At 41.0% G+C, this 21,308-nt stretch overlaps 1 protein-coding gene across 4 annotated transcripts; it reads left to right on the forward strand.

Annotated features, from left to right (window-relative positions):
* Positions 1–19: 19 nt before the first annotated feature.
* Positions 20–21,184, forward strand: RB195_017844 (uncharacterized protein; the record flags this gene model as incomplete). 4 transcript variants are annotated; one of them, XM_064185022.1, is made up of 43 exons in its annotated part: positions 20–31; positions 110–259; positions 322–429; positions 1,056–1,237; positions 1,298–1,440; positions 1,562–1,695; positions 1,760–1,851; positions 1,919–2,007; positions 3,621–3,816; positions 3,875–4,004; positions 4,064–4,213; positions 4,278–4,391; positions 4,655–4,833; positions 4,914–5,004; positions 5,073–5,172; positions 5,223–5,338; positions 5,403–5,537; positions 5,608–5,713; positions 5,788–5,897; positions 6,166–6,331; positions 6,385–6,527; positions 6,686–6,772; positions 6,822–6,934; positions 6,994–7,091; positions 7,213–7,310; positions 8,742–8,865; positions 9,118–9,324; positions 9,827–9,991; positions 10,142–10,249; positions 10,305–10,420; positions 10,504–10,640; positions 11,072–11,205; positions 11,261–11,383; positions 13,856–14,016; positions 14,083–14,160; positions 14,233–14,337; positions 16,510–16,602; positions 16,763–16,891; positions 16,985–17,140; positions 17,207–17,266; positions 17,329–17,446; positions 19,734–19,822; positions 21,095–21,184. In XM_064185022.1, the coding sequence occupies 43 exons, from the start codon at positions 20–22 to the stop codon at positions 21,182–21,184; spliced, it is 5,235 nt and encodes a 1,744-aa protein (XP_064040900.1). The 4 variants fall into 4 exon arrangements, with proteins under 4 accessions (XP_064040900.1, XP_064040901.1, XP_064040902.1 ...); XM_064185021.1 differs by having other exon boundaries at positions 16,763–16,864; XM_064185019.1 differs by lacking the exons at positions 13,856–14,016; positions 14,083–14,160; positions 14,233–14,337; ... (5 more) ...; positions 19,734–19,822; positions 21,095–21,184 and having other exon boundaries at positions 11,261–11,460.
* Positions 21,185–21,308: the final 124 nt, after the last annotated feature.

Raw genomic sequence — 21,308 nt, forward strand, 5'->3', positions numbered from 1 at the left:
TTAGTCGCTTCATCATACTATGTATATTCCGGTGAGTTCCTTCTTCACGATTATTGTTTAGTAATTTCTTCTATGAGAAGAGATGAACTGAAATGTCTTTTGTCTTGAGGTTGATCGTGAGACAAAATTCCGTCTCCCTGTTCCCAATGAGGACGGTGATCTACGCGAACATCGCATTGTCAAATGTATCGCGTCGAACAGGGAGAAAATCTTCATGGCTATTGTCACCTCAGATTGCGTCTACATCTGGCTCGCTTACGTATGTCCCCTGTTTTTTCTTTGTTAATTTCGTTTCCTCTGACTCTGTTACGCTTTTTGCAGCCTCATCTTCTCCTATGTACGTTAAGAATATCAGCTGGCGATGTCATTGAGAGAGGTACCTTGAATAAAGCGTACTGGAATTATGATTCATCTCACATAGTGATAACGGCAAGTTTTTCTCTGATTCTTACATATAATTGACAGATCGAACTAGGCCACGCGTCGGATAGGTGAAGCAATTTGCGATTTTTCCCTTCTTTTTCCATTGGATGGGAATATATGAATGAAACGAATGTGATGTGATCGCTGGCTGGTGTTTTTTTTTTCGTTCTTCTCTTGTGCTTTCCTTTAAAGTTACTGCTGAGCTAGTTGGAGAGGCGAAATCAGCGGAACCCGATTTTGAGGTGAAGTCTCTTTTGAGGTAATTTCAAGCGAACAGGAGTATAACACTAACATGTTGTAAAATTCAAATGTGAGTCAGTTTTTGTGAAAAATATGTTCAGCTTAGCCGCGAGGAGCTGTTTTGATGTATTTCGATTTCCTTTTGGGGGCATCACACGTATAATTTATATTTATATTTATATTTATATTTATTTATGGTGATTCGTTCGTTTCGTTCTTCGCGCGTGAATTAACGCGAGAAATGGTAGTGTTCCCAGACGGCTCCAAACATTGAAAAAAAATTGGACTGGGCTCTGCTTACAAACAATGCATGCCCCAAAGTTTCTGCTTGATTGTTTATCTCCTGCTTAGAAGCAGCTATCTCCAACCTATATAAAAACCTCTTGTTTCAGACTTCACGCAATAATCTGTTGATATATAAAGTGATTGTATCAAGCGAAAACTGCTACAACCTTATCGATCCTCCCGATGTCCATTTCCGAAGAAGCTCACAGGAGTTGTTTCTTCGTGGACCACGTCCTTCTCTTTCCTTATTCCCTTCAATTGTTGTTAACTTAGCTGCACCGGCTTCATGGTTAGTGTTTCGTTCGAAGCGCTCTTTTTGGGCTTCAAAACCTACCTTTATTTTCTCTAGTTGTGTCCCTCTCCGAGAAGAGCTGTTTGTTTGTTTGCGGAATGGATTCATTCATCATATTTCTTGGGATGGCCAGGTTCGCGCCGAATACTCCTTAAAGCTATCTGGTGTTCCCTTCGCTCACGATCAGCTGCAGTCGAAACGTAAGTTACAGCATTTCCAAAAATTCCCTCCTTTCTTTGCACATGCACCCACAAACTCGTGTTGTGTTTGCTTTTTTAGACTAGTTGTGAATAAAATTAAATCTCTAATAGTGCGGTTCAGCTGATTTTGTCACCGATCAGACGGTTCACGTTATTGATGCAGTTTACGCACCTCTTGTTGGCGGATACTGCATTGTACTGTCAGATGGTCGAGCTGCTCTACTTACTTCTTCTGATTCACGCTTCCATCCAAATGTAATTCCCGTCTATCAGTTACGAATAGGTTGTCCTTAGATAAAATTCTGGCAGTCCTTTTCAGAGCGTTCTTGGTGTATGGGCTCTTAACATGAAGGACGCCACTTGTACAGATGTGAATCATAAGTTCAGGCTACTTACATTCGGATGCGCCAAGTGAAGAATTTCTTGAAAATCGCAGCTAATCTTAATATGAAGAATTCATTTTCTGAATTTATTTCAGCGGCGATGTAGCCGCATATCATTTGGATGATGCTGATGGTTCACTAGTTCAAACTTTTCGAGTTGCGCTGAAAGTCCAGAATGGTCCAGGTTAGTGGTTTTTGCCAATCTTGAGATTATGTCGCTTTCTGTCAAAAACTTGTGTTTTCTATCCCATTTCGTCGCTTGTTCTATTTCTTCTTTGATATATGTAATTATTTCCTCCGTTTTGCCTGATAGTTCATGTACCAAGTAAAATCAAAGTGGAGCAAATACCTGAAATACGGTTTTGACTACATTTTTTATTCGATCAAATACATATTTGATGTATTCAGTAAGAACATCTGAGGTCACACTGATTTCCTCCAAACTCAAACAATGTTTAAAGGATTTTCGAGGTTTACCTGTCAACTATTTTACAACCGTCCCTATTAATAGGCTTCAAGCAAAGCTTTGGAAACCTCAATGCTCTCGATATTGCTGTCCTCGGTGTTGATCAATATAGTAAAGAAAGTGGAAGACACATATTAATGCTCGTTGCTAACAGTAATAGCTTCCGATTGGAATACGCAGAAGCGACAAAATTTTTAATAGCATAACAACAAGAAAGACTATTAAGTGTTTCATTGTCTCTATACGTTCGAAGAAGGAAAAATGTGGGTATGTTGGTATTGTATGATGCGATACCTCGAAAGCATAATTTCCACCTTGATATGGAGGAGCGCCAGTTGAAGAACTCGCAACCATTGATCGGTACGCTCATGTCTACTACAACCTACCGTTTTCACATACACGCTACATCTTTCCATGTACAGCGTCATTGTGAATCAAGTGTGATGAGTAATCTCGCTTGGTGTGCGAACGTGTAATTTCATGAGCAACATACACTGCAACGCATGCAATTAGATCAGCGGATGCATAATTGAAAATCGCAAAACTTTATGGTTTCCAAAACATGGCATGAATGGACAGCAGAATTGACACAAATGCTTATAGTAACTTTTGGGTAGATCCGGGTCAGAACGACCTCAATTCCGGTGCAGCGGGATAGGAAGGTGCATTCAAAGTAGCGCGGTGGATTGGAGGCTGTGTTTAAGGTGGGAATTTTAGTGATCTCCGCAGTAAGTTTCCTGCAAATGAATGTCCCACGATCGTAACGCGCAATAACTGCAGCACACCACTTCAAACGCTGCACCGAGCTTCAGGTCACTTTAATCCGACCATAAAACAAATATCGGGGAGTAAGCGGGAAAACGGAATCAGCGGAGTTTTTTTGTTGTACCATCTGTTAGCTAATTACTCTTTATTTGGTGTCTTTCGAGACATATCTCCGTGCCTATTGATTTACACTAACAGTGGACGTGTACCATTTCACCTCCCTGAGCATCACCTAACACCTTTGAGCTCTCGGACTTCTTTTTCTTTCCTATTATCTTTCTCATTATCTATAACGTTTACAGTATCTTGCGAATCACCTCTTTTTCGACTAGATAAGGAAACATTTGATTTCTCTCCCTGCTTCCTGCTTGCTACAAATGTTTGCAATTCAACACATTTTTACATCTTTCTTCAGAGCTGTTCTTGTAGTTTTTTCCTTCTTATCTTGATGAATGAAGTATTTGTTCTGGTGGTGTGACTCTCTCGGCGGTCTCCAAAGCTAATGGGATTAGAGCGTCGCTTCCAACTATCGCATCTACGTTTTCACCTGCAATGCTTTGCTTTAGATGTGGCAAATCGTGTAGGCAACGTCTCCGGAATGCAAGTGCTTACCAACGGCGGAGCATTCGTCGCAGTTTGGTCTTCCAAAGCTCCTGCGAGTAACGGATGCGCATCATCAAACTCACAGCTGCCACCTACTCTTGCTGTGTTCACACCATTCGGCACACAGACATGGTGTTCTTTGGAGTCTATTACTGATGGGTATGAGGCGTAATAAACCTCACTTTTTTGCTGACTATGACTATAAAGCATTTTTCAGCAATGGGACTTCTGTGTCATACACATCAGTTGACTGGGGTCCCGAAGGTTACCATCTGTGGCTCGGGCGGAGTGATGGACTGGCAATTCTCCCAATGGCTAGATCCGCTGCACTGTGTAATCCGGTCATGGTTTGTTCGCTCACTTTTTTGGATTTGTTGTAATCCTCTTCCCTAACAAGGATGTTTAGGATCACACGAACCACATCGTGCTTCTGTGCAGTTCTCGGATTCTCATAAGTTCAAAGCGGGAGCGAGAAGGCAATGCAAGTGCTCCGCACGCCGTTTGGTCTACATTGAATCCCCCTCATGAATATATTGCTTCGAACTGGCCCATACGCGTGAGTTTTTTTTTTCAATATTCCGTTGATGAAATCTAAGCACTTAAACAATTCTTTCTTCAAGTACGCCGCTGTGGATCAGGACAGTGCTAAAACCCTGGTCGTAGCCGGACTTCGTGGTCTTGCTCATTGTACTCTTCCTACCGGTAGATGGAAAATATTTGGGAACGAAAGTCATGTATGAGAACTTTATCACTTGATTTTCTCAGCCTCAAAATTCTCTTCCATAGTTTTGATCACTATATACCTAAATACCTGTTTATCATGTCTATTATATTATTCACTGCCCACACTTCTTATTCGTTTCTACTCTACTAAACTTTGATTGCGATACCTTGCATTAGGCATAAATAAATAAATAAATAAATATATATATATATATATACTGCTGATGTTGTTTATTCGTAGTGATCCATTCGATTATAAATCAGTCTTGCTTAGGAGGCTTCTCTCATGGTAACTGGTGGTGTTCTGATATGGGGAGGGACTGTTGGTACTGCTTGTTACGATGTAGACTCAACTCGCGAACAATTGCGGTTTTATCCCTTGAACAAAAAACTGGACAATCGCTACGCTTCGATACACGAATTAGAATGTCGTGTGATCATGATGTCGTTGAGGTATATTTTAATTTTTTATTCTTTATTCACATCCCAATGGCATGAAGTTTTCAACAAGTGCTATTCGCACTACATCTCAGAAGTGATGCATTGGTGACATTCGACATTGATGGCCGTATAATGATGTATCATCTAGAGAAGAAGGGTGACAGCGCCGACGAACCCATTAAGGTGGACGTAGCTTCTCTAAGACTATAAAAACCAGAGAGGAGCTCGATTATGTAATGCTCGTATTCCAGGTTTTGGTGGATCAGATCGCAGAAATCCGTGTAGGTGATTTGGTAACTCATCCCGCGTGCCTGGTTTCAATTCACCTGACTCAGCTAAGCTTAGATTCATGTAAGAGCTAGTTCGTTTATTAGTTTTTATCTATACTATGACTTTTGCAGCAGCTTCTTCCTTTTTCACTGGCGTGGACACAGTTCTCATAAATGTCTCTGGGCGATTATTGACGCTGAATCCACACAAATCAACGAAAGACGTGGAAATGGATGAACCATTTCAGGTGCCACTTTTTAATATACCCCGTTTTGAGTGTCATTTGCTAAATCGCGAAGAGGAATATTTAGTTGAATCAACCGATCATGGTGGCTTCTTTTGTCGAACAGATTTGGCATTATCGTGCGGTCACCGATGAGGAGCCAAAGGGACTACCTCATCTTATCAATGCGTTGTGGATCAATTGTGGATCTCGTGGCATGAGGGTAATTATTAAGATTCGCGTTCGATAGCAAATAGCGTTATGGGAGACCCACCAGTAAATGATATGCTAAGGTTTGGCTGCCGCTAATATCAGCACGTCGTGGCATGACTAGTCAGGATACATCTTTCATTTCCAAGAGAATAATGCTTCCATTTGAATTAGACATTTGTCCTTTAGGTAAGTAAGAATAGATGCTCATCCTGTTTAAAAGTTAAAATCCCACTAAGTCTTCTTTTAAAAATCTTTTCTAGTTATATGTTCCAACGACTGTCTCGCAGTTGGTGTCGAAAGCTTACCAACATCATTTTACAGTGGTTCTAAGCGTGCAGCTGTACTTTATAGTCTGCATAGAAATAGCGAGGTGAGAGATGTTCTTACTGGCTCTCTTTGGATATTTTTTAGTGTAAATGTCACGTGTTACACTGATTCTTCCCTTGCATATAAACTTCATTTCCACTGGACAAAAAAGAGTAAACTTGAGTTATGATCGGCTTTTAATCATTTTTATCAGTAATACTGTAAAAATGCTTTATCTGTTGTTGATAGGAGCTGATCTTGCTTCTCACGTTTCGATACTTAGCAAATTTACTTTGAATCGTTTCGCTTATTCAAATCGTATTGTATTAAAGGTTTTTGCCCATCACATTCTACGACAGCTGTTGAAGCGGAATCTTGGAGTATTCGCGTTAGAGGTAGCAGCAGCCTGCCGTGGTTTACCTCATTTTCCGCATTCTCTAGAATTGCTGTTGCATGGAGTACTTGAAGAGGAAGCTACAAGTAGTGAACCAATACCTGGTATGAGATTCTACAAGATTTGCTTTTCACATATTTCCATCATGTTATTTCAGATCCGTTGCTACCGAGATGTGTTGCATTTATTCAAGAGTTTCCTGAGTTTCTTCGCACTGTTGCCCACTGTGCGCGGAAAACGGAATTAGCACTGTGGTCGTCTTTGTTCGCAGTCACAGGATCACCGAATGATTTATTTGAGGTGACATATTGTTTTACCTTCCAAATATTGCAGCCATACCCCGTATCAGGTTTTTTTTTTGAATTTTTTGACTTCTCAACCGTCGTTCTTCTAACTTTTTTCTTCTCCTTTACTTTAAACATTGCTTCAGGTTTCACTTTTTTTTTTGCATATTTTAGGTTTGTCTTCGTGATAGTCAGCTTCATACTGCGGCAAGCTACTTGATAGTATTACAAAGTATTGAAAGTACTCAGACCAGCCAAGAGGTGAGAGCTATGGTGAAGCTCTTGACTGTTTTCTGAATTTTAATTTAAGCAAGCACTTCGACTTTTGCGAGAAGCTTTATCTGCTGGAGAGTGGAGCATAGCTAAGGACATGGTGCGTTTCACTCGAGCTATTGGTTTAGAGGACATGGACAGCCCTGCAAGGTAGTTTTCTTCCCTTTTTTAGATTTCAAATTTCCCACAAGGTTATCTATTCCATATAGAACCCCACCACCCTCGAGAACCTCCTCCCGCCGACACGCTGCTTCAATCAACAGCGTTGCAGAAGCCGATGACTTAGTATTTGCTCGATTTCAAGCTGGTGATTTGCATTTTTATCTGCTTTTTTACCGCTTTATTTGTTCAGCGAACGTTAGAATTGATTTGACCCTTTCTTACCCACCGTCTCATTCCCTTCGTTTTCATAAATGTTTTAATTAAAGCGGGACGAATCTCAAAAGTTCGTCATTCTCATGCTGACTCTCGTGAAACGAATCGGAAGGATTCTACAGGGAGTAGTGGAAAGAAAGCAGCGGCCAGGGTAGGTTCTACTCCATGTTTGTAAAGCATTAGTCTCACAAATACAAATACAAATGGTGCGATAGTTCACGTTAAGTCTCCTTCCTCCACCTCAGAGGTCTTCTTTTTCTCTGCAGCGAACTTTAGGGCCATCTACATGCCAGAAAACTAATTTTCCATTTTGTTTTCATAGAGGGGCGGGTGTAACGCAGTCGGAAAGAGGTTGCGCTGTGACTGCACAATCCATCGATGGTTCGAAACCTCCTGATGCCAACTAAGCCCTTCATCTCTCCGTGATCCATTAACCGGTATCAGGCTTGCCTGGGCAGATAAAAACACTGCCTTGACACATCAGCTACCCCAAAAAGTCATTGTAAGGTGAATTGCCTGCGCTATGCTAAATCTCGAACGATTCTGAATTAAAGCAAAACGCGTAGGTTACCTACACTTCAGTACAGATCCACTTCAAGTTAGAAGTCGATGATAGCCCTTGTAGCCTTCCAATGACTTTCGGGAGTGGTCGACGTTTCAAGACAGTGTTTTTATCCTCACAGAAACTATGGTAGCAATCTACCGTCACCGCAAGGACGAAAGGCTTGAACAGCTTTAGGGCGGATTCAAACTGCCGACTGTGCAATCACAGCCGAATCTCTTTACAAACTGCCCAATAACAGGTAATAATATATAATTACACTATCACCAAACATTATTTATTTGGACAGTCATGGCGTGGTGAGGAGAGATCATCACTACATCTGGGTGGTCATTAGTTCGGAACTGCCGAATCCAAGCAAATCTTTTCTCCATTTACGCCCGATAAAATACATTTTTGAAATTACTAGGACTTCTCGACAAACGACAGATTAGCATGTTGAAGTTTGCTTTTGGAGTTCTCTGCTAACCGATAGCTTATTTTTTGAGGTACGAGCTTATTTTAAATCGACAGGAAATCTCTGTCCAGCGGGCTATGAGACGTGTTCGAAGCAGGGTGAAACCCATTTCACAAAGCTTAAATTTCGCTGTCATCCAAAGTTATTGGGAAATACCGCGGAAGAAGGATGTGTGTGGAAATCTAGGCTCAACCCCGTTGTACTCATCTCTGTTGTCGGGTCAAAACTACATGAGCGCTTGAAGCAATGGAGCGGTTGAGCGTAGCGACTATGATCGAGAGGAGACCCATGCCAGCAGCACTCATGGCTGCAGTTCACGATGGTCCCACCTCGATTCCAACCGCTACCTTCACCGCATCGCTTACGCAACTGCACCGCGTTTCATGTTGTTTTGACCCAACTATACTTACAATATTTCGTAATTTAGTCGTAGTTTATATTTATGGCTTTCATGTCTATTCTCATGCTGTTCGCTGTAATATCCGCTACCTTCACCGCATCGCTTACGCAACAAATTTTCCGACAACATTTTGGTTTTTACCCTATTTTATTTGACAATCTAGGTTGCATCTAATGACAATGCACCGCCTTCTCCCACTCAAGCTAATCCAGTTGCCGAGAAGATGAACGCTATCCTTGATGGTCACGCAGCACACCTACTGGAAGAGTATTGCATTAGGGATTTAGGTATGCTTTTCAACAGGTTTTTGAAATTTACCTGTAATGCCAGGGATCGGTTATACTAGCATTTGACGTACAGTGTAATGAACTCATTCACGTTTTTATCTTCATGGCTATATAGACATCTGATCTAATCTAGTTCCAAAAATATGCTTTTTCTTTCCCAGAAGTTACATTTGTCATTGGTCCGCTGTGGATTTCTTCAGTAAGCTCGTATTAGATGAAAACCTATGTTTGTGTTCTATGACATTACTACAGGCTTCTTCGTGTCCGCACTCGATCTCGATATATACCAAGTCTTATCGCCAGCCGTGCGGAAATCTGTGCACGAGTTCCCACTCGCTCTCACTCGCGTGCATTCGCAGTTTTCTTGGCCGTATCCTGTAGCTAGTAAAAAGATGGTGGATCAGCTAGAGAAGAGACTTGGTAGTATGCGATGCAGCCGGAGTGCCATATCGCTGAACGGTGAGTTTTTGTCCCTATTCAAACCGTACTCATCCAGTTACGAGACCTGACACATCCAAGAATGTCTTCCAGTGGTATAGACCCTCCAACTCTTATTCACGAGAGAGAGTGCGTGATAGAAGATCAGTAAAGAACCAAAAAAATTCGTTCAATCGTATTTTCCTAATAATGTAATTAGTAATGGTGGATTAGATCAGTTACTCTAGTTATTGCAGATTTTCTTTATTATGAAAGCTAAATGGACAATGAAAATGGGAATTCTAAAATTCAGTTTGTTCACCATATAGTTTTTGTTAGGGAAGATTCTTGAGTGGTAACATTCAGGACTCTAATGGAAGAAATCCTCTCAAAGAACAACTTGCAACACAATTTTAGTTTGTCTGTTCTTCTATAGTCAATTCAGTGGTTATAATCCAATTGTTTCCTTTGATTGTGCCTCGCATTCTTCAAATATCCCTATTTCATTATGTGCAAATGAGCAAAGGTGTAGAAATTTTTTTAGGCCCTGTCCTGACTGAACTTACGAAATCATCTAAAGACAGTGACATTACCCCTACAGCCACAGTCGGGTCACAAGAGAAAAGTGACTTAAGAGCCGGTAGCAGTTCTCCATCTGGCGATTCCACAACAATAGAATTTGCACATCTCCTTCCTGTTCGAGAGAACGGTTGGTTTTCTTTATTTTGTTGTTTGGGTTGTTGTGTATTAAAACCTAGTGCTAGGATTGATACATTCCATTTAGTCCTCACTTGCTCAATGATTTACTGTATGGTAGCAAGGTTAGAGTATTACGTTTTCGCGGAAGTACTTTTTTAAGGTAATCACATTGAAGCGTGTTCCTCTACTCTGGGATCACCTGGTAGCAGCATGACGCAATTTTTTGACACTCCTGATGGCAGAGGTGCAAATACAAGTGATTGGCAAGGTGCAGTCCATTCGACATTCGTACGAACAGAGTTTTATTTATTTGTTTAATTTAGGAGTGACTCTTCTTGTTGGAGAGCATTCTAGTGGAGGTTCAGCGGATAGTCTTGCACAAATGTCGCAGTTGATTTCATGGCTCTCCAACGCTGGCTGCCTGGACTGGGTTTTCATAGTGAATTTCAACTTTTTTCGAGAGCAGCCTACAAGATGTTGAGTGGAATATAATGTGTAGGATACAAATGGAACCTGTTTAAGTTGTGTGTTGTTTCGCGGGATATCGTGCGGTTGCGTGCAGAAATTAATGTGGAGTCGGTTAAAAAAGTGGGAACTGAAGCATTCAAACACATGATGTGCGGATGTGGAGAACTACTGGAGTGGGCCACACAAAACTGGTACGAATATTTCTTCACAGAGCTTTTCATGCGAGATCTCGTTGTAAAAGAGTTGTAGAACTGTGATTGGTGGAGCGTTTATTGAATTATCGAAAACATTCCTGATGCTGAGAAGCGCGCCTGGAATTTCGTGTAGGACTATTGTTACATGTTGGAAAAAAGACCGAGTTAAAAAGTATTTATGGGTTCAACTAAAGTTTAAATTTTTGAATGTATTACTCTATCAGTAAGATCATTCCACTGTTGTCTGGTTAAATGGGATAACATCGCTTTCTTAGAAATATAAATGTTAGAATTGTTGTAGAAATGTTAGATTATCTGTATTTTTACTTATTCTATTAAAAGGAGAACGACGACTACATCACGATTTTAATCACCGCCGTAAAATGACTGCTTCTTTGGATGTTTTATGGAATAAGTGGCTTTTTCAGTCTTGGTTACGTCTCAATTCTTCGAGTGTTTGCTGCTCACCTCGAAATTGTGGCAGAAGCTGTCGGATTATCTCGTAAGCACTTTACCAAAAGAACATCTTCACAGGACGGAGGACTTCATACTAATAATAAAAGTTAGTTCTTCCTACAATCTAGAACAGCAGTGACGTTTAACAAGCAATATTTCAGGCCCTCCTTTCAAATTGGCCTCACCACCATCGGAGAATTCACTTAGAGCATCTCGCACCATGGCAGGCGGTCCTAAATTGAGGGAGACCTTTGGAATACCTGGTCGAAGAGGTCGAGAACGTAGTAGGTCTGTTGATAGAACCACCGATTACGTTGTCGGCTCCACAGAGCATGATAATAATTCCTGTATAATTATGTAAAAACTGCTCAGGACTAGCTTTGCCTTCATCAACAATTAGTACTGTGATAATAAATGCAAGGTGTTTTCGAGTTCATGTAAAAACATTTTATAATTAGACTTCCTAATCATATGATTGACTTTTTGCGGTTCTCTAGAGTAGGAAACACCGTGTATGTTAATTTTATTGTGATTGTATACTCGCTGTCTTAGCCAGTTCATAACTATTTCTTTTGTTTATCTGCTATTTCACTTCTTTATACGGGATTGCAGAATGATTTGTTTTTTCTCCTCGGTAGCTAATTTTCCCTTTTTTTAAATTCCATTTGAACGACAACTCTTTTTCCCTTTTTTTTTGCTGTTCAACATTTATCATTGTTGCTGAGCCATAGTTGTCGGTTACTCAGAGGTGGAAGTTTGTTTCAGTGTGCTTAGAGAAATTTACATGATTCACTCTCATTTTTTCATTGTTATTTTAAATCCATAATAGCAAATGGTGATAGAACGACAGAGTTTTATTAATACGAGCCTAAGAGTGCTATACGTCCTAGTAGGGTTCCTCGTCTAACGTGCTGTTGAGTTTGCGTGAAGTGTTCTTTATGAAACACATAATATGAGCCATGACGTAAGTGTCCTCCATTTCTAATCTGATCAAAATCGTCCTTTTGTTGCCGATAAGGTAATAATAGGTCGAAGCGTCCAACTGAACATACTTTTTTCTTTCAGTAAGTTTAATGTCAGTAAGTAAATGTTCATGACTGTGTACTGTTGGAGTAGACGCAAACAGTGAAATGTGTACATTGTATGGTGGGTGGCTAGAGACTTAGAGTTTGTAATACCCTATTTGAACAGGCCGAGACGGTGTTTATTGGAAATATTCATTATGCAGTAGAATGTGCAAAGCAATTGGAGACTGAATGAGTGGGCAGAGCGTGGTCTGCCGCACTCTAGGACGATGCGAGTAGTTATGCTACGAAAATAACCATAACAGCGAACGGTACTTTATGCTACGCCACTTATCCATTATCGGTGCCGATGATACATGGTGGCAAAATCCTAGCAAATGGTCTCCTGGGATAAAATCTTCACAATTAAGGTTCACTTCAAATCACTCTCAAATCCCGCAAATGGTTTCGAAATTTTGATAGAAGCCTAGTAGGCGCCATAGATCACAATTAGATAAATGGGTTTCAAGGCCCTCTGTCTGAGTATTATTATTCTGGTAGTTTTGTGATATTCATAAAACCAGAGAATCAAGATTATAAAGAACATAGGATGTGTACAATGTTTCCTTTTTCTGAAAATCTAGAAATTGTCAGTTTCACTTCTAACAAACTGGTGAGTTTACTCCAAAGATTTGGTACACAATGAAAATGGAGCTATCTGTACTTGTAGTAAGAAATGCTAAGAATGAATTCAATAGGTGAAGGTTCAAACGTTCTGACTGCAGTTCTATTATACCATTATACCATCCATACACCTACGCTTAAGGATACTGCACAGTGTGTAGATCTCATTCAGTTTGGGATGACAATCTGTACGAACGCAGTAGTTCACTAACTCCGCTAGTCAGGGAGCCTGTTCAGTTTTTTTTTCTCTCTGAAGTTGTTGCGTAGTGTAATAATAAGGGCGAGGAGTTTGATGAAATATGCGTAGTATCAAAAACCTGAAACCATTTTCAGGCCTGTGATAAAGATAAAAGTGCCCAAACGTCAGACTATAAATGAAGTTCCACCAAAACCTCGTTGGCAAAACAAGAAAACAGAAGACCAAGATGATTTTCCAAGAAGCAGCATACTCCTAATCTCTTTTGCCCTGCACGCTTGACTCATCATTCGATAACATCGTTTATTCAAAAATTGGAAACGCGTGACGAGTGCTGAAATTGTAGCTGGCAATTCACGTAATCTGATTTAGACCCTTATATTTGTGATGATGACGTCCACAGCGTTTCATGTTAGCATACGATTCTACACTGATTGTCACGAAAAGAAGAGGAAAAATCGAAAAATGTTTTCAAATTCTAGCTGTATAAAGGGAATATAGACGTGAAATCAGTTCAGTTTACTCTCCAAATAAATATTGACGATTTAGGAAGAAAACTGTGAATTCTTTCAGAATTGCTGAAATGTAAATGAAAAAAAGAACGAGAAAACGTTTATGAGGGAAAGACTGATTTAATTTTGTAGCAAAAATTTAAAGGAGCTGCCACTACGTTGATGTTTTGTTGCTGAATTGATTGAAGCCGAGCGAATCGAACACAAGAAGAAGTCTGATGTGCGGCTTTAGCCGGGCCTTTAGATTGGACGTTTAGACGTTCAGACCACTGGTGCTCTGGTAGTAAATTCTTTTTATCATTGTTGTCTTGGTATTCAGTGTAGGCTGAGTGATGTTCATTTTTTCGGTTGAATTTGGAGCGGTGGGTACGCCTGCTTGCTGTATCGAAGGAGTTTGCCGGTTGGATTTCCACTATTTTATCAAATATTGCATGGCTGAAACTCCACAGCTGGTGAAAGGAAGGGCCGATGTGAAACTTAAAAATGCTACGATGGTGGGGGTGGAAGTTAAGGAATCCAAGGTAAGTTCCAGATTCTAGATATCTAGATATAGTTAGTGGATGGTATCTTAAGGGTGTTTCTTTGAGGTAACCAATATACAAGCTTATTCTCTGTTAATAGGCCATTTGTTTGTCGGGGACATTATTGTTGCGGTTAATGGAGTAGTAAGTTACTGAAATCACTAATATGCTCCTCCTTTCCTGTAGTTTGGATTTTCTGATCATATTTTCTTCCAGAAAATAACTAACACTGATGAATTTATAAAAGCACTCAATTCTAAACTCCCTGGTGTTGTTGCAATTGAATATCTTCGCGACGAGATGTGTACATGCGATGTGAAAGTTAGTGGTTTATACGTTGGTCTTGTAAAACAGTGGTAAAACCGGCATGCTAGTTCTGCTACCATGCTACTTCTCTGTTGTAGTTTGAACGGACAAAAAGATAATGTCTAGTCGCCTCGTGTCTCCAAGGTAATGACAAAATCTGTGGATTGAGATTGCTGTGTTATCAATAATCATGATTTTGTAAGAGAAGGACTAGTTCCTACTATTGCTGATGGCTAATCTTACAGGTTGATATGTACACACGTAGCCACATCATTCAGAATGTGTCGCAGAGTGGCTGTTCTATTAGGTTGGCGCGTAGGAATCTTCTTTCTTTGAATGACGCTCAAGTGTAAATGCTTGAAAAGCTAACAAATCTCGACACAGAAGGTATCACATCCATTCACCGCGCTGAACACCATCTGACTATGACGGCCTGGTAATAATTGCTTCCCTTTCTCTGAGTAGAGTGTCACGCGGCTTCATTCGCCGTACAATCACAATATCTTGGCTGCCTATGCCGAGTAACCTCAGACTTGGGTAATTAAACCTTTATTATTAATTGTTATTATTAATTATTAATTATTAATATATTGAAATTGACAAACGAATAAAGAGATGATATCAAGATGATGAATTAACTAAAGAGATGTGGAGCAAAAAGCAATGGAGGCAAGAGGCAGGCGGCACCGAATGTAGAAGAGCATTCTTGGGGGTGGGGGGTTATTTATACGGTGCAAACCATCTTGGACAGCTGCATTGTGTTTGTTAGGTTCCCAAGAGTTGGTGCACCCACACTAGAAGAAAGGAATCGCGCGAGATTCACATCCACATCTAGCGGAGAAAAGAGTTCTCAAGGCAGTTTTGAAATCTTTGTCCAAATGAGAGTACACGAAATTTGTGGATCCAAAAGTGGAGAGCGAATAACGACGCTGGAATCGTTATATTGATCTCGTCTCAGTTTCAAACTTCCTTCCATCTAGGAAGTGCTGGAGGTAGCTGAGGAACCAGTAATCGCGGCAGCGAGGGATGCGATTCAAACAGGGTGGATTATGAGCTACACAGGGTGTGAATGTGGGCCTACAGTTGCAGTTAAGGAACAGTCTGTTCGTTAATAACCTTGGAAACGAAGTTTTCTGTGCTCATTCCTATCCCGGGACCAAACAGGAGAGAAGCATCTTCGTAGGGTGCAATTAGGGAGACCGACTAGGGCTTCTAATCCTGATCTATTAACTATCTCTTCTTCATTGGTAATGATAGGCGGAAGGTGCGTTTCTACCAACTTACGATTGATGTACATATACGCACTGCTGCTCTTCTCTTCCCTGATTTCTAAATCATCCAGCAGTGAGGAAATAACTAGAATGGTTTAGCCAAAGCCCCACCTACAGCTGACATTCCAATTTAAAACTACCTTTTTCCTCCTCCTAACAGTCAAATCGTAACATTAAATCTTACTTCGCAACCAAAACAGCATGATTATATACATATGTGTACACATTTACTTTATGGGCATTGACACTTCCACAACCAGAAACAAAATAAACAAGCATAGTCTGAAAACCAACACGAAGAAAAAAACGGATAAAGCATAAGCGAACGATTTGAAGGGAAGCAGCAAACCTGCATGAATAACCACACGACAGAAGATAAATTTTAGCAACGCAAGAATAGAGAACTGAGGCTTTTACAAGTATATTCTCCCCTATTTGACACGGTCACCCAGTGAAGAAGGGATGTGTAAAGGAAAAGAATAAGCATGATCTGCTCCGCAATGGAAATCAGTGTGGAATCATCAATATAAAGACTTGAAACTCCTCTGCAAACTAGTAATATTCTTGTTTTTTCTAAAGAGTATGTCAGCCTCTCGTTTTCCTCAGCAAACGTTGATGAAGTGGTGCACATTGCTCGCCCTAATAATACATGTCAGCAGGCTTATGGGCTAATGGTTTAATTTTTGGACATTATCTTGATTTATATCCGTTTTACCGAGTGTATTATGTAATGTATCAGAAAATCCTTTCACGTTTTCAGCATTCACCAACTGCCGAGGTTAATCTCGCATCTTATCTCTATACTCCCGCGGATTGATTTGCTGCTGTGCACTCTAATTTTGTTTTAGTGTATGCTCAAACTGGAGCGCTAACTCACGCTCGAAAAACTTCCGAGTGCAAACTTCTACGATTTCAGCCGCTCCCTGCAATTAAACCGGGCTGTGAACTATTTGAAGTCACCATAACGTGGAGGTCTGGTGGGACTCCAATTGGTTTGCTTATCCACAGAGTAAGATCTTAAAGCTTATTATATACAAGTTGCTATAGTTATTACCATGGAGTCCGTAGTCCTCAATGTGAGCTGTAGCGTTTAAGTGGTGGGAATTCCACATTGCTCACGTTTTGCAATCTTACAGGAGCAACAGTAACAATATATACTGTAATCCTAGAACTTTTCCGGAAGAGTCGTTGTTGCTATGGTTGAGAGTGGATGCACTGCATCGAAAGTCGTTAAACCAGGAGATGTACTCGTAAAGGTGAACGATAAGGAGGTGAATGACAGGGATGTTGCTAGAAAGGTGATCGGTTTTCAGTAAATGAATCAAAGGAGCTGAAGTAGTGCCCACAGATGTCTCCACTTGAACTCTTGGAATTAGATTTTACCTTTTCAGCTTATTATGGAAAGCATTAACTCATCGAAACGAGTTTCACTCACTCTGGAACGCCTCACTTTCTTAACCGCAGGAACACCTCCGCTGCCGTCACCTCGTCAGCAGGGCAGCTCAGTACCTTCTTCCAAAGTTCCGGACGCGAGTGGATTGAAGTCGGTAAGCTTGACAAGAAGCTGAGCAACACAGATTAACTTCTACCCGTACATTTCTTTCCTGATTCAGCCCATAAGAAGAGGTTCTCCGAACAATTTCAAACTATCAGCACCGCCAATAAATACAAAGGTAACAATTTGCATAATAACAAGTAGCTCTACTTTCTAATTAGACTTCGACTCTCAACTTAGGTGGATGTTGCCCTACCTGCTGACGTACTCGCTATATTAGAAGCAAATAAGAATTTTTTTATGGTCCAATGCACTTTACCACCATGTCTGAAGAAAAGTAAAGGGAGTGTCTCCACAGGTTAGTCGCTTCTTAACATCTTGGAAAAATTAAAAAAATTTCTACACCTGTGGTGAACCACTGATGCTAGTTGTGGAGAGCAGGAAAGCCAATTCTTAGAGCCTGTTAAAGAGTGGCCGGGGCACGTCAAGGCACCCCAGAGACATTCTTAGGACATCGATGTGCTTTCGAAAGCTATCGGAAGTGGGCGGAGACAATCCTTCCTGCCATTTTCCGAACTTATTCGTGAATAACCGGAATCACTTTTGTCACATTTGTAACACTCATGTCGGCAAACAAAGCTTCTGCAGCCAATTTGTTATCGTTGAATAACTTCGCTTCCAAGGAGGCTGCAGTTGGCATCGATGACGAAGGAGTTCGACGAGTAATTGCTGAACGTGGATTGCCGTGAAAAATCGCACGTACCCCAAATGTAAAATTCCCGAGAATGCGTCGAAGGAAGCAGACAATGGTAGTTCAATTCCTATTTGCATAAATCTCGTCTTGAAAATCAAATATACTAAGGTCAAAACGACATTAAGCAGGTACGCAATTGCGACGCGGCTTCTCTCGAGGCGCTTTGGTGGAGCGTAGCGGTTAGGAGCGTGGTGAAATCCTTGCTGGTATCACCCATCGTTGCAGTTTGCGATGGTCCCCCTTCGATTCCGACTGCTGTCTCCGTTTCGAGCGCCTACGCAAATGCATCACATCTACACTCGTGATTCATGTCGTTTTGATCCGAATACACCGAAGAGACACTTTCTTCGAGTCTTTGCACGCCAACCACGAGATCACCTTCCGAGCTGCCTCTTCGTTTATGACCTCGGAATGATGGATGGAATTTCGTGAAAACTGGAAGTGGATGAAAATAGGATCATTAGACGGAATCTGTTCAAAATTTGCTCAGTTCAGCACGAACAATGGTGTGCAATTCAGCGAACCCATCACCGTCGTGCAAATAAATAAGACCAACATTCTCATTTAGAATGGTTCATTATCAGTGAAGGTACGTCCGCAAGGACCTGTAACGCGGTTACGACCACTCGACCAGTCTCGGAAATATCCACAATGCAGTCAAGCATACCGCGAGCTTTGTCAACCAGTTGAGACTTCATGCAATTAATCAGGAGCATTTGGCTCACTTGAAGGCTACGATTCGCAGACATTACAAACTCTGTGGGGAACTTTAGGACGATTTCTTCTGCGACTTTTTTGTCAATGTAGTTGTCAAGTTTTCAATGTAAGGAATCCTTACACGAATGGAGATAAGGGTGGAGTTCACTTGCATAGTAATTCTGTATGTTTTTGTCTACCTAACGATGCAACTTATTACAATCCGACTAATATAACCCAAGCAAGCAGCAGAAGTTGCCCACCTGCACAATACATGTAGGAGAATGCTGCTATTACATTCACATCTGTTTGCAGCAAAGGTTGAACTATTACAGATCTGTTGTAGATCCTGTCGAGTCCTTAGCTGCATATTGTCGAGTATTGCTAGCTTGGACACAACTAAGTATTCTGCTACATTTTCCGTTGTGACCAACGTCTACGGACCAACTACGTTCTATCATTACCTTTTTCTCCTCAAGGGATGAGAAATACAACAGGAGTGCGGTTATCATAATGACCTTAGGCGAAATTTTGCAGTGAAGAAGTGTTTGCTCAGTGGGAATTTACCGCTAGACACTGAAGGAGTGGGAAAGAACAGATTTATAGATCATCGAGTGAGTAAAAGTTATACGGCTGCGCAGCGGGGACCTTGATGTGGGACCTTTGCTAGCTTTAACCGAATCCCACTGGTGAGTAAAGGTCCCACGGCGCCACTGCGCACAAAAACAAGCGTCGCTAATCATCCAGTGGATTTAAGAAGGAAACGGAGTTCGAGGAAGAAGTGTTCGACAAGTTTCAATGCTGTCGATTATTCCAACTTATGTGAAATCCAGAAATATGCACAGTTCACAGTGTGTTGGACCCGGGAGGTCGCTTTTCATGGCAGAAAAAGTTTTAGACTGATGTTATTTCGATCTGATGGAGCTGACCCAAAACAACCGGGAGAACTTTTCGGAGTGATAGTTCAACTTCTTGATTTTATCGTACAAAAAATCAGTAGTGGTGCCGATCTCTGCGCGTACAGTCGAGCTGAGAATGAAGAGGAGACAGTAAAAGAATCGCTGTTTCATAATAAGGGAGCAATGAGGAAGAATAGCAATGGACGGTTCACTTTGATATTTTACCAGGAGCAAATTCTCTGGATTTAATCGACAAGTTATTGATAAACTCATGTAAGTTGATAGTTTTTCTTTAGCTCATCTCGAAGTTGCGCCGGTACCGCACACCGAAACAAGCATCCCTTACGATCCTTCACCGAAACCTTTAAAGGTGACTCCGAAGAGGGTTGGGTCATAGTGATCTCTTATTAAGGTATAAAATCAATTAAATTCAAACTTTACGAAAACTCGACAGAATAAATATTTCCGCTTTCTTATGTTCTGTGTTGTTTCGTCCTCGATAATTGAAGTCATCATGGTAAGATGGCTCATAGCAGAGGTTAATCAGCTGAGGTATGTCTGAACGAGAGGTTTCATTGCCTAACGAGTTCAGTCCAGTAGCTTGCAGTGAGTACGGATCGCAGAAGAGCGATACTCCTCGGTATTAAGATTCTTGTAATCAGAAATTTCCTTTGTTTTTAATTTTTCTTTTTCTTTGCTTTTTTTTTCTGAACTAACAACAACTTTGTTACCATTTTTGTTTACTTTATATCAGGTTCTAGAGTGTACTTAGTACAGATCCCCTAGATTAAAGAGTCCTATGGTACACGTCGAAAAAATCCAAATTTTTTTAAAAAAATTCTTTTTTAAAAAAAAAAACCCCCTTCCGAAACAAAGTAAGTAAGATGACCTGAAGCATGGTATAGTCGCGTAAGTGGGTGTTTTTGACCTTATTTATCTCTGGAGTCCGATTGCAACAAGTGATGGTTTCACCTCGTTCGTAAAGCCAGATCCACGGCTCCAATTCGAGCGCAGCCGCTTAAACAATTGCGTAAGGCTTCACGTCTTTTCATCGCTGAAGATCGGTTTTGACTTACAACTCTCCACATAAGTTCATTAGTAGCTTTTCATTCACTTCGTATTGAAGTAGTAAAGTATGTAAATGCTCAGGAAAACTGACTGGAACAAACTCACTTCCAAGTGCCTCGCCTACGCGCTTTCATCAAAATATGAGATGTAATCAAGTCAGTCAAGACCGAACGTAGTCAATCAGGCTATCGCGACGTGTCAGCGGCGGAGGCGTTTGGTGCACCCTTTGCTTGATGACGTAATTCTGCGTTTTGATTTTTTTCTGCAAGTTTGTGTATTTTGTAGTGTGATAGCGTTGAGAGCTTATTTTCCTACGAGAGAGCTAAAGACGGACGAACTACTATATACGCGTTCGTTCCGTCTGCTTGCGGAAGAGGCGGACTCAGCAGCCCATTGGTTGCCCGTTACAACCATCTCACCATGTATTGGAGGCTGGATGCAACAAAATGTTTGAGAAAAGAGAAAAGATGTTGTTGAAAAAAGACTGTGTTAAGGATGTGGACAGGAGTTTTTGCCCGATCACGCTCAATTCCCCTTGTATTTTAAAAGAGCAACGTTCAAAGTAGCCCTGTTGATTGAATTTTCCTAGGAGGGACCCAAAGACGGACGAGCTACTATGCGAATCCGTACGCGTTCTTTCCGTCAGCTTGCGGAAGAGGCGGACTCAGCAGCCCATTAGTTGCCCGCTTGCTCGCAGACGCAGCGCGGATGCCTGCGATTGAATACATGACGTTATCAAGTGCTTCGTAGAGATATTCGGTCGACAAGATCCTTCCTCACGATGTTTTTCAGGACAACTAAGA

This window comes from Necator americanus, chromosome II (genome assembly GCF_031761385.1).
Source record: "Necator americanus strain Aroian chromosome II, whole genome shotgun sequence".
NCBI classification, from domain to species: domain Eukaryota; kingdom Metazoa; phylum Nematoda; class Chromadorea; order Rhabditida; family Ancylostomatidae; genus Necator; species Necator americanus.